Source organism: Tachypleus tridentatus, chromosome 12, assembly GCF_004210375.1.
Source record: "Tachypleus tridentatus isolate NWPU-2018 chromosome 12, ASM421037v1, whole genome shotgun sequence".
Taxonomy (NCBI): Eukaryota; Metazoa; Arthropoda; class Merostomata; order Xiphosura; family Limulidae; genus Tachypleus; species Tachypleus tridentatus.
This window is the reverse complement of record NC_134836.1, coordinates 134545155-134559162: the sequence shown is the minus strand read 5'-3', so window position 1 is coordinate 134559162 and position 14008 is coordinate 134545155. Positions and strand designations below refer to the sequence as shown.

The 14008-nt window shown below is 33.3% G+C and overlaps 1 protein-coding gene across 1 annotated transcript in view; it reads left to right on the top strand.

Moving 5' to 3' along the window:
* LOC143234743 (cleavage and polyadenylation specificity factor subunit 1-like) overlaps nucleotides 1–14008 on the top strand; it is a 118876-nt gene that overhangs the window by 67031 nt on the left and 37837 nt on the right. The window contains 3 exon segments of the mRNA XM_076472318.1: nucleotides 1242–1350; nucleotides 12152–12241; nucleotides 13756–13890. Coding sequence (XP_076328433.1) covers nucleotides 1242–1350; nucleotides 12152–12241; nucleotides 13756–13890 — 334 coding nt within the window.

Below are 14008 nucleotides of genomic sequence, written 5' to 3'. Positions count from 1 at the left end.
GAGGCATAGTACAGTTTCTTTGAGATACATGTGCAACTCTTCAGTAAAGTTTTCATTAAACACATAATATTGTAAGACTTGAGAATGGACACAAAGTACAATGTATATTTAAAAAAATGTTTAAACCTTTTAGTTATACATTTTCAAACATAACTAACAGTTATTGTGTAAAATGATCTCTTTCTAATGATATTACACCCGTGTATGTAACATCTACATGTAGTCTATAAAGCTCAAACAAATCTACTGAAGTTGGGTGTGGCACATGTCATGAATTGGAAACATTTATTGCTTGTTTTTACTTTTGTCATTCAGAACACTTTTCAATATATAAGTCAAATGGTCATGTTAACATCTTTGTATTGTTGAAGATACAGTGAGTCAAACTAGTGATTCATAGCTCATGAGTCATGTGACAATAATGTGAAGTTTTAATTAATTCACTAATGATTCATAGCTCATGAGTCATGTGATAATAATGTGAAGTTTTAATTAATTCACTGGTGATTCATAGCTTGTGAGTCATGTGCCAATAATGTGAAGTTTTAATTAATTCACTAATGATTCATAGCTCATGAGTCGTGATAATAATGTGAAGTTTTCAAATGAAGGACTTAAACTTTGAATTATAAAACACATTATGTTAATAATATTAATTATGAAACACATTGTAATATAAATTATGAAACACATTTGTAATATTAATTATAAAACACACTAATATATAATTATAAAACGCATTGTAATATTAATTTTATTCACATATATTGATTGTAAAACTGTTTAAATAAATTTGTAATGTAACATAGTGATTTTAACAGAAAAACATTTAAAAGGACTCCCATTGTAAAAGGGTTAACCTAGTGCATTTATCAGGTGTTGATATGTGCAAAAACAGTAAGGCTTGTGAACAAATATCTTCTAAAGCTATTAATATGTAGAAAAAGATCAAAAGTTGAGAACAAGTGTGAGTGTTTGTAATAAAAATGTTTTTGATAAATGCTAACTACTATCTAAGTTTCTGTTTGAATATAGAGTCCTTAAACTGTTTTACAATAAAATTGTTTGGTTTTTGTCATGTTATTTTCAAGGTAATTTATTATCTTTCTCAGGCAGACAAAACAGAAGTTATTTCAAGTCAACTAATATGTTGTAAGTTAGTAGTAGAAATGTATCTGGCTACGTTTTGAACCAAATTTCTGGATATTGTAAGCAAGTAATAAATACATAAATCCAAACAGGTTTGGAACCTTGGATAAACAACAGGATAAGCAGCATGAGGCTATGCCACTTGTTCATGAAATACTGATGGTGGGATTAGGAATGAGACAATCCAGACCAATTTTATTGGTGAGTTATCAGGAACAGGATTTTATTTGTTTTTAAATATTCAACTTACAAATCAGTTGTCAGGTTTTCAGTCATTTATCTCATTTTAAGATATCCAAAATATACTCTAGGATTTATTCTGGCCTGTTTAACCTGATTGACGTGATGTCGACTTGTGTTGGATGTTCCCTGGTGTGTCCTGTTGCTTGAGGCTCAGTTTTTAGCACATATTACACATTACACATGTCCCTTGATAACTACAGAAGAAAATTTGTAGTGCTTTGTTGCCTGAAAATAATAATAATACCCAACTACTTATCTGGGGACAAAAGTTTTGAGATGGTTTGGCTGGGTAATGAAACAATCTTGTTAGAAGTGTACAATGTTACAATGTACAAAATCTTGTTGAAACATAATACATTTATATTAACATACTGAGAGGCATTAAAAATACAACAATGTACATACAGTTAAACAATTTTAATAAACTAGGTTAAACATAAGTTTTGTACAAAACAAATCATTTCATTGTTGCATTTTTAATGCTGTTCAGTATATTTGTTTTCATTATCTAATCAAACCTTCTCAAAATTTTTTTCTAAAATGGATTTCTCATTATCAAGTTTAACTGGCAATGTTGGAGTTTCGTGTTACAAACACTCCCATGCTATTGTACACCTATGTTCCTGTGTGTAACACATTTCCTTGTTTTTTGCTATTCGATATAGGTTTGTTATTATTCTCATCTTGAAAAGAAACTGACGTTATGTAGTTCCTGCTTTCTGCCTTACCAAATTGTAAACTTAATTGTAGTGGATATGTGTTTATTTTTACTAGAAAATGTCCTGTCCATATGTTGAAATAAAACAAACCATGTTACAAATAGGGTATAAAGATACTGAAATTAACAAGCAACTTGAGAAGGTGAATAACACTCAGTAGAAAAACATACTGAATGAGAGTAATACTAAAATTTCAAATATAATTCCTCTTGTTATTACCTATCAGTTTAAACACAGAAATGTTTCACAAGTTCTGAAAAAAACATTTTCATCTACTACAACTCGACAGTCATCTCAAACAGATATTTCCTGAAGTTCCTGTTGTCTCCTTCCAAAAAAGCAGAACTCTAAAAGATATCCTTGTTCACACAAAAATAAATTACATCCTACCCCAAAATGGTTGTCATCCATGCAATAAAGCCTGTTGTCAAACCTGCAAATTCATAAAAACCCACTGAGTCATTTTCTGAACTAGTACAATCAAAGAAGTTTTAAAATATCTAAATAAATCACTTGTGAAACAAAAAAATACCATTTATTTTATACAGTGTAAAAAGTGCAATCATCAATATATATAGGACATACACAAACAACTCTAAGAGAATGTTTTAACAATCATAAAATCTTCTATTAACAGGACATACGCTAATAACTCCAAGACAATGTTTTAACTATGTTATTCTCACTGGCCTTGAAACAGGATAAAAACTAAAGCAGATAGAGAAATGAAAGAAGCATATTGGATTTCCAAGTTAAACACTGTTCAACCTTTTGAAATTAATGTAGTGCCAGGAATCAGCAACCTGAAATTAATGTAGTGCCAGGAATCAGCAACCTCTATATATAAACACTGTTCAACCTTTTGAAATTAATGTAGTGCCAGGAATCAGCAACCTGAAATCAATGTAGTGCCAGGAATCAGCAACCTGAAATTAATGTAGTGCCAGGAATCAGCAACCTCTATATATAAACACTGTTCAACCTTTTGAAATTAATGTAGTGCCAGGAATCAGCAACCTGAAATTAATGTAGTGTCAGGAATCAGCAACCTCCGTCATTTGTTTCATCTCTGTCAGAAAAAGAAACAAAAAAAACTTTATTCTTTGCTTATTTTTTAATGAACTATCAAAATTGATTTTTTAATTGATTAGTATAACATATCTTTTTTAATCATTCTCTGTGTGTTATCTTTATTTTATTTTACTTAAACACCTAAGGATATTTTTTTAAAGATACATATACATTTAGCCATTTCAAAATTAAAATATCACTAACACCTTTTCACACACACACTCACCATTGGCTACATTGCACAGGAAATGAGACGCTCACAACAGTACACGTTGAAATAAAGAATTACCGGAAAACTGGATAACCCCCATGATGTCACTAAACACCGTCTGTATATATCACTCATTCAAATACCCTTCCCAGTTTGCCTCTGAAAAAGAAAGGCCCACCTTTCGAAAGTGCTCGGGTTATAGGGTTTCTATTTCATTGAAATAATTTTGATATTGTTTGTCTGATATTCATATAATACTAGAGTCTTGCCCCTGTTTTGGAAAGAAAGTAGCATTTTGTATCTTGTATAAGTCTAAGAGCTTTTTCATATGTTAGGAACAAACAAAGTGATATTCATGTAAAATTAGATTTCAATATGGTACTTCCCTCCACTCTCAAGAAGAGCTATTCATGTTCATTGTTGCACTTGGTATTTATTTTCAATATGGTACTACTCTCCACTTTCAAGATTAATTATTCTTGTTCAGTGTTGCCCTCTGTATGTATTTTCGATATGATACTTCCCTCCTTTTAATTTCAAGTCTAATCTTAATCAACTTAATGATAAAGCCTTAATGGCCAGTTTCAATGTTATATCCCTCTTTGCAGAAGTCCCAACCCCTGAAGCCTGCAAGATAGCTATGGAACTCTATATCCGAGACCCTAACCCATCAATAAACATTCCCAGCAACCAATTAGCAACTCTCATAGAATTCACCACAATAAAGACAAGCTTTATTTTTAACAACCACAATTATACACAAACAAATGGCCTAAGCATGGTCAGCCCAGTATCACCAGTTCTTGCCAATATTTTAATGACACAAGTTGAAACACAAGCAATTAACACAGCATTACATCCACCACTACACTGGTACAGATACGTAGACACAATTGTGGGATTCACATCTACAGAACACACACTTAATTTTTTCAATCACATTAACTCTATACATCCCAGCATTAACTTCACATGTGAACAGAAAGAAAACAATCAAATATCATTTCTTAACCTCAAAATTACAAGAACCGACACACAATTTAAAACAGAAATCCACCGAAAAATCACCCATACTGGACTATACATTCCTTGGGACTCAGCACATGAAACAAAACAAAAACTCAACATACTAAGAAACCAAATAAACACAGCCATAAAACTATGCTCACCAGATAAAATTAACAACGAATTAGACAAAATAAAACAATACTTCACCAACATCAATAAGTTTCCTCCACAAACCGTAGAAAACATTATACACACACACCTAGACAAAAAGCAAAATCAACTAACAAAAATAAATATACCCCACGATTTAAAAAATCACGAAACCATATACTGCTCTATACCATGTATTCCTGATATCAGCAGAAAAATAACCAACATTTGGCAAAAACTAGTTACAAAATATGACATTCCAGTTAATACCAAATTTATTCAAAAACCAGACACAAAACTAAGGTTTATACTATGTAAAAACTACAATGAAAAACCACACCAACATTATTTATAAAATACAATGTGATAACTGCCACGACTTTTATATTGGAGAAACAAGTAGAAAAATGGAAACCAGATTCAAAGAACACAGAAAGTCACATTCACATGTTTTTGAACACTGCAAATCAAATAAACACAACATAACCATAGAAAACACCTAAATACTAAATAAAGACACAAACATAAGCAAATGCAAAATTAAAGAAGCCTTATTTATACAACAACTCAAAATAAACCAATACAAAGGAACCCCTTTATACCTATATTAATAAATATAATCAAACATCTAAGCATACCCTCTACATTCCTACACTCAGTTACACAACTGCCTTCAAATATGTGGTGAACTATCAGTCAGTTACCTCTTTCTTTCTTCGTAAACTTGACAATGACCGAAGAAGGTCAAAACGTTGTTCGCTCCTCTGCATAAAAAATTTTCTCAACCCAAACCAGACGTTTTTACATATATATTTTTCTCTACAAGTGGGTTTTCTCGTCATCACTGATTATTCTGGTTCATTGTTGCCCTCTGTATTGTTATGGTACTTCCTCTGTATTAGTTTTCTTGTTCTTTGTTGCCCTCTGTATGTATTTTCGATATGGTACTTCCCTCTGCTTTCAAGATTAGTTATTCTTGTTCATTGTTGCCCTCTGTATGTATTTTTGATATGGTACTTCCCTCCACTTTCAAGATTAGTTATTCTTGTTTATTGTTGCTTTCTGTATGTATTTTCGATATGGTACTTCCCTCCGCTCTCAAGATTAGGTATTCTTGTTCATTGTTGCCCTCTGTATGTATTTTCGATATACTTCCCTCCACTCTCAAGATTAGTTATTCTTGTTCATTGTTGCTCTCTGTATGTGAACTTTTTTTTATTCATGCCGCAAGCCTTCTGCTTCCCCCCTGTTTAAATCAAGTGTTTCTAATGTGTCATTCGTGTAAATCATGATGTGTCACCTATTTAAGAATAGGAGCAGAGTACACTCACATGATGCATGTGTCTCCTTTTACATTCTTTTACTGAACTATCACTTATTGTTTGGCAGTATTTGAGTTTGCGTGTGTTATTTCCTCATGAAATGGTTATTTTTCAACCAAATTTGATTTATTCAACCACATTCATTTGTTCCTATTTATCATGCAGTTAAAATTGCTTTATTTCTGCATTTGAGTTTGGTGAAACCTTTATATGCAATGAATTCCAAACTTTACCAAACCACTTTGGGGGTTACATCAGGGACTAGCATGTTTCTCAGGCCTCAGGTGTGGGTGATCCAATACTGGATTTACCTAACATAACATAACATTTACCTAACATATTCATGGACTTTGTCAAGGCTCATATTAACAACTGAACCTTTACTTTTATCATCTTTTTCTGCAACTAGAGATTGCCAATTATTCCCTTTCCCAACCTGGGAATTCTCTTAGGCCTAATTCAGACTTCATAGATTTTATGTCAGTTATTTCTTTTTCACCTTGTTCCTCCTTATTACATAAACATTCTTCCCAACCTAATGTTTTTCTTCCTTCCTGTTACATTTAGGTTCTTGTTGGTCCATAAACCTTGTAGTTATGAGAGGAGATTGCCATGTTGTGCCCCCCAAAGACTTTTGATTATTTCATCTTTGCCTTACATTGTTTTGTCTAGTCATTTTTACATCAACAGTTGTTTAGATACTTGTTATCTGTTTGGGTTTGGCTCCTGAATTGTATGTCTATCTTCCACTTGTCTGATATACTTGCTTGATTTTTCCTCTTATCAACTTCTTACAGTATCTTTCTTTTGAGGTTCTTCATAGAAATCCTGTGGTGTTTTCTGGAAATACGCTGTCCTGCTCTCCTCCACTTTAGCATGCATCTCATTGTTAGCTTTGGCATATGCTATGTGGTTTTTCTTTGTTCTTGGGACCTTACAAGTTGTGATGCCATATTGGCTTAGGTCCATTTTCCATTGACTTTTCTTAGGATTTTATGTATGACCCTGTTTCTTGGATGTAAAATATTGATACTGTTCCAGATATTATCATGCCTCAAATAATATTAGTCCACTGGCATTTCACCATTCCAAATATTATATTTCATTTGTTTCCATCAGAGTATTATATTCCTTTAATTATCATTTCTTTCTCCATTTTCTTCCCTCCTCCTTGAAATCCCTTGACCAACATCTTTTAGAAAAGGTTCAAGTGTTACTTTTAAAGTAAGCAATCAGACCTTTTTCAGGGAGTTTTTATCCTCACCTTTTTCATTTCCCTAAGCAAACTGGGGATTAACAGTCAGTATCTGATTTATCTTTCTTCAACCACTTCATTTCAGTATGCTAGTTCACCATGTAGTCTTTCCTCACCCTGAAATGGGTTTTCTCTTGGGTTGTGGATAACTTCATGGTATGTCTCCAATACTTACCAACATATACCAATATCACATCAGTCTCATCCTTATCTATGGTTTATCCATTTTGAGCACTTCCCTTTGGACATTGTTCAGCATCTTACATGTTTTATTGTATTGTCCAGACTTTTCCGTGGCATCTGCATGTTCAGCTACTGGGATTTCATTAGAATGTGGATGGTTGGTTTGGTCTGGCTTATTACAAACAGAAATTTGACAATTCCATTAAGCTGCTACTTTCTGTGGCACCTATAAAACTCCTTCCTCAGACCCCACTTTATGTCTTGTCTATTTCAGGGTCTTTTTTTGACAAGAATATCATTTGAGCATGCCTTTTCCTTTACAGCTTAGTTCAATTGAACTTTGGGTTCCTTGTGTCCTCTAGGCTCCTTTACTTACAGTTCATAAGGTTTTTTTCTGTTTTGGTGGTGTGATCTTACATGACATCAGTAATCCCTCTCAGTCATTCCCATGTGAGATTCTTTCCCTGGGCACTTCACAAACAATTGAACTTTGACTGAGATCCTCTTTCCACCCCCAGTTCTCTTCCTCCTTCTATGTGAGACAATCTGCATTCATGACTGGACTAAGCATATATGCCAGCTGTTGTGCTGCTGCTTTATCCTCCTTCAGACTTAGGTCTTTTTGGGAATGAAGAATGTGGGTCAATCCCTGGGGAACTTTGTTTCATTGATCTGTGGATGAAGCAGTTTGAATATTGCTGTTATTAAATTTCTGTCCATAGATTGAACTTTACGTCAGTTTCTTCTTCTCACTTGACATTGTATGAGGCTAATTCCTTTGGATGTTTCAAGGGTGGCAAGGGGTTCCCTTTTCCAGAGATCTATGTTTTTGGATATTGTCTCTCTTATTCTGGAACTTTGCATATCACATTCATCTTATTGCATGTCACATGCAGAGTGCTTTTAGTCTGGTTGCAGCTTTTCTTTATGTGAATGTAGGTGACATAATATCCTCCAATTTGCAATAATCAATATAACAGAATGAGATGTTAATATGCAGTTCACCCCTTCAGTTGGGAGCCCTCATCCTATCCTTGCATGGATATTGGTATCCCATGAGCACGTTTTACGTTTAGAGTGACCCAATTAACAAAAGTCCTCACACAAGTTTCGGGTTTTCTATATTCTTCCCTCACAGTGGTGATGGTGGGATTGTTATAATTCTGTCCTTGGTTATTCCTCATTTTCTGTTCTTATGGGGATGTTATTGCCAACTGGATAGTTCTGGCCCATTTCATGGTTGCGGGCAGTTGTGGGATTAAAAATTTCAAAACTGGTTCTATCTCACTTTACACACCCCGATGTTTTGCAATGGAAAATAATAACGAAAATATCTTACTGAAATAATTTATTTAGCATACTTTAAATATTTCCAAATTGCCACTTGATTATCATCAAAATCTTTATTCCTTCCACGTTTGATTCTGTTCTTATCATCTGTGAGGTTTTTTTCTTAGCCACATTTGAATTGAAGAAGTGGGATCCCATGAATCCAATGGGAGGCCAATCAAATTAATTGTCATCAGGTTTTTAACTGTAAGGTGGCTCCTTTCATCTGAATATATGGTATTCATTATTGACAACCCTCTTTGTGTCTTTGTGGAACTAAGAGCAACAGTATTGATGATATTTTTAGTTTTTTGTACAGTTCATGGAATCTCATGATTATGGCAGTTCATCGGACATTGTCCACATAGTCATGGAAATCATTTATGCTGATTTTTCTGATGAAAGCAGCTCACTGAATTTGTTCAATTTTTCTTCTGTGGCTTCCCAGTGGACAACAACTTCATCAGTATTCCAAGAATCTGGTTCAAGTATGTTTACCAATTAATGAATTTTATTGTCATTTTAAGTTATCACAATCCATCATATATCTTATTCCAGTAGTTTTTGATGAGGAAGGCTGACATATCTTTGATTTTCAAAAAACTCAATATTTCTAAAGGCATCAGAAACAATGGTTTTCTTTTCAAAGGTTCACTTACTTCCTTTTAGCATTTCAAATGCCCAAATTTTAAGAGCAGGTTCTTACAAACCAGTGTGAACCACCTGAATCCCACCACTGGTTGCAGGAGTTGATTGCATGCCATGTTCATCCTTTCAATACCAAATGCCAAGTTTCTAGATCAGTAGCTCAGAGCTAATTCTTGTGTCATACCTGGAATTTTAGTGGTTCTTAATTCCCTAGTTTTTGGGTTTAAGATGAAAATTGTATGATCCTCATCCTATTTTCATGTGGATGTTGGTACCTCATAAGGTTTTGGATATAGTTGAGTTACTGAATACAGTCTGTTGTGCCCTATATACTCTACACCCATGGGCACATTCTAGTTTACTCACTTTTCTTATTGTGGGATTGAGTTAAAATATCTTTCTTTTGTAAGAATAACTTTCCTACAACATTCTCTCTCACTTGTGTGTGTCCCTTTCATTTTACACCCTAATATCTTACACATTCTGCATATGAGTGAAGAGTATATCTCCTTCAGAAGTGGGGTGGCTCCCCTCTTCAGATTTTTGATCTGACCCTCTCAGCTACAGAGGTATTCTTTGTATTTTTTAAGGGGGTACACTTGTTTTCCTTCACGCCAGTCCTTTCTCCTAATCAGTGTGGGATTCTAACTAATCTTGTGAACTGAGTGAAGTACGTTATTGGAAATTACGATTATCCTATGCCAAAAATGTATTTCTGATAGGTACTTCTGACCCTTCTTTCCCATACTATTCTAGTGTTTTAGTTTTCTGCTAAACTTCAAAATCATAGATTAGTAAAGGTGCACAGAGGGAATCACATGTGTCACACGAGTATACTGTACTCCTGTTGACGTGCCTCCTGGTGGCACAGCAGTTTACCTCCTGACTTACACCTCTAGAAACTGGGTTTTGATAACCATGGTGGGCAAAGCACAGATAACTCTTTGTGTAGGTTTCTGTTTAACTACAAACAATAATCTATTGGTGGAGAGATAAAACATGATGTTTTACATGAGACACATTGGAATTACTTGATTACAGTAAGGGGGAAGGAATAGAAGACCCGTGGCATGCTTAAAGAAAATATTTGCATATTGTGGGTAGCAATAAATAGTTAAGCTTGTGAATGGAGTTAAGTACCCATTGGAAGTACATTTTCAGTATAGGAAAATTATAATGTTTTGTCCCTGTGTTTGGAACAAACAAATTGATATTGTTTGTCTTATATTTATATAAGACCAGAATCATCTCCCTCTGTAGGAAACAAATAAACTGGTATTATTTGTCTTATATTTATATAAAACTAGAATCTTGTCCTTCTGTAATAAATGAAGAAACTGGTATTGTTTATCTGATATTTATGTAAAACTAGACTCATGTCCCTCTGTTGGGAACAAACAAAGTTGTACTGTTTGTGTGATATTTATATAAAAGTAGAATTGTGGCCTTTTGCTGGGAACAAATAAACTGGTTTTGTTTGTCTGATATGTATATAATAATGTCCTTCTGTTGGGAGCAAACACACTAGTATGGTATATCACAAGAGATTTCCAGTATCATGGAGTGACTGGCATTGTTTATATCTGATATACACAGATAAACATAAAGTTGCAGCACTTCCACCAATCTTACAATGGCACTGATAATTGTTAGACATGGTTCAAAGAGCAGTAAAATGATATACTTTAACTGTAAGTAAATCAATACAGTTTGAAGTTATTCTAGGAATGAAAAAGGATAACTTGGATTTATTTCAATTTTTTTTTTCTTGTGTGTGTGTGTTGTTATGAGGCTGGTCAAATTTACCATTCTCATATGGAGATAAGGTAGAGAAAATAACAGATAAGACCTAAAGTTTCTGTAAAAGTAAATGTTTGAAATATATTTAGCAGATGTTATGGATTACACAAAGGATTGATTGGTTGGTTGGTTGATTTAGTGTTTTATGGCACAAAGCAGCTCAGGCTATCTGTGCCTACACAAATGAACTTTGAGATTTTTAAGATGAGGAAAACTGTTTTTAATGTTGACAAAAATTACTTTGCACATGGAATAGTCAAAAGAAGTACTCACTATATCCATGAAAATAAAAACTACCTCACTGAAAATGTTTTTTATGTGTGAAAGACATAATATGTTAACTGAAAAACTGTCAAATATTGTGAATGTATGTGCACTGTATTGAAAGTTACAAATAGAGACTTTAAACAAGTAGAGAGAGGCTACATGGTTGCCAAAACTACAAAACTAATGTAGTTTTTCAGCAGTTTTGTTTGTAGACTGGCTTTATAAACATAGCTAATACAACCATACACATCTATGTTACTTTTAATTATGTAAATAAATCCTGTGATTGGTTTCACAATATTTAAAATTCAAATATATTATGGCTTAGTGTAATCAAGAGAAAAAAAACTGATTTCAACCACTCAGAAGAAGATTTCTTGTGGTTTGGCCTTGTTTAAAGAAACAGAAGCCATTATTCACAGCCTGGGCTCAGTAATTAGTTCTTAACAACAACATGCACTGGAAACAGAATCCCATTCCTCTTGTAAAACAACAAAAGTTGGTGTCTCTCAAAAGGTGTTTTAAAATGTTTATGAATGGTATAACAGGATCCAGAACGGGGATTGGTCTGGACAAGGCAGTTTCTAAGCATTCGTCCTTAATTACTGCTGAGAACAACATGAAACATAATCAGAACCTATCTTATACACACATGATGATTTTATTGCAATTCTGGAACTTGTAGCATAAGGGAAGCTAAAACCATACATACTAGTTGATCATTCTACTTTCTATATGTAGATAATTGTTTATTCAAAGGCTACAGTTTTTATTTTGCTGTGATGCTATTTTCTAGGCTCGAGTAGATGAGGAATTGCTCATATATGAAGCTTTTCCATTCTATGAAACACAGACAGAAAATCATTTGAAACTTCGTTTCAAGAAGGTTCGTTTTAAATTCATTATTTATTTGAAATATGCATTGCTTGCTTGTACTTTTCACGTTAATTCCAGACTGTTTTTTTATGTTACTATTGTTCTGAATTAAAGAAAAAGTACAAACATACAATAGAAAAACAGTCTAGACACTGTCTACATGACTATTCTTTGTTTGTACTTTAATTCTACATCGTTTATGTATGTCACTATTCTTTGTTTCCACTTTTGCTTTAATTCTATACTGTTTATGCATGTTACTATCCTTTGTTTGTACTTTTATTTTAATTCTCCACTGTTTATGTATGTGACTATTCTTTCTTTGTACTTTTTACTTTAATTCTCCACTGTTTATGTATGTTATTATTCTTTATTTCTACTTTAATTGGGCCCGGCATGGCCTAGCGCATTAAGGCGTGCGCTACGTAATCTGAGGGTTGCAGGTTCGCGCCCGAGTCGCGTAAACATGCTCGCCCTCCCAGACGTGGGGGCGTTATAATGTGACGGTCAATCCCACTATTCGTTGGTAAAAGAATAGCCCAAGAGTTGGCAGTGGGTGGTGATGACTAGCTGCCTTCCCTCTAGTCTTACACTGCTAAATTAGGGACGGCTAGCACAGATAGCCCTCGAGTAGCTTTGTGCAAAATTCCAAAAAACAAACAAACAATCTACTTTAATTCTATACTGTTTATGTGTGTGACTATTCCTTGTACACTGTTTATGTATATTACTATCCTTTGTTTGTACTTTTATTTTAATTCTACACTGTTTATGTATCTGACCATTCTTTATTTGTATGTTTTACTGTAATTCTACACTGTTTATGCATGTGACAATTCTTTGTACTTTTATTTTAATTCTACACTGTTTATGCATGTGACTATTCTTTGTTTCTATTTTTACTTTAATTCTACACTGTTTATGTATGTTACTATCCTTTGTACTTTTACTTTAATTCTACACTGTTTATCTATGTTACTATTCTTTGTTTCTACTTTTTCATTTTTACACTGTTTATGTATGTGACATTATTTGCTTGTTGTTTTACTTTAATTCTACACTGTTTATGTATGCGACTATTCTTTGTAAATTTTACTTTAATTATACACTGTTTATGTATGTGACTATTCTTTGTTTGTACTTTTATTTTAATTCTACGCTTGTACATTTAATTCTGCATGATTTATGTATGTTACTATTCTTTGTTTGTACTTTTTACTTTAATTCTACATTTTAATGTATGTGACTATTCTTTGTCTCTACTTTTACTTTAATTGTACACTGTTTGTGTGTCATTATTCATTGTTTCTACTTTCACTTTAATTTTACACTGTTGATGTGTGTTACTATTCTTTGTTTGTACTTTTATTTTAATTCTACACTGTTTATGTATGTGAATGTTCTTTATTTGTACTTTTACTTTTATTCTACATTGTTTATGTATGTGACAATTCTTTAATTATCTTACATGAGTATCTTGTGAGAAATCTTTGAACTTTGAATTTAATTTGATGTATTTTTCAGCTCTCTCATGGTATAATCTTAAAGGAAAGGAGAATGTTCAAAGCTAGAAGAAAACCAGAAGCAGTGGATCAGGAGAGAGTTATTGATCGTCATTGTTCACTGCGCTACTATGCCGATATTTCTGGTTATTCTGGAGTAAGAAGTTCTTTCTTGTCACAAGTGTTTGAATTTTTAATATTCATCCAAACTTAGCTAATGAGCATTCTTCACTTCTTGATTTAAATATTTGTGGTTCTAGCTCTTCAGAACTAAT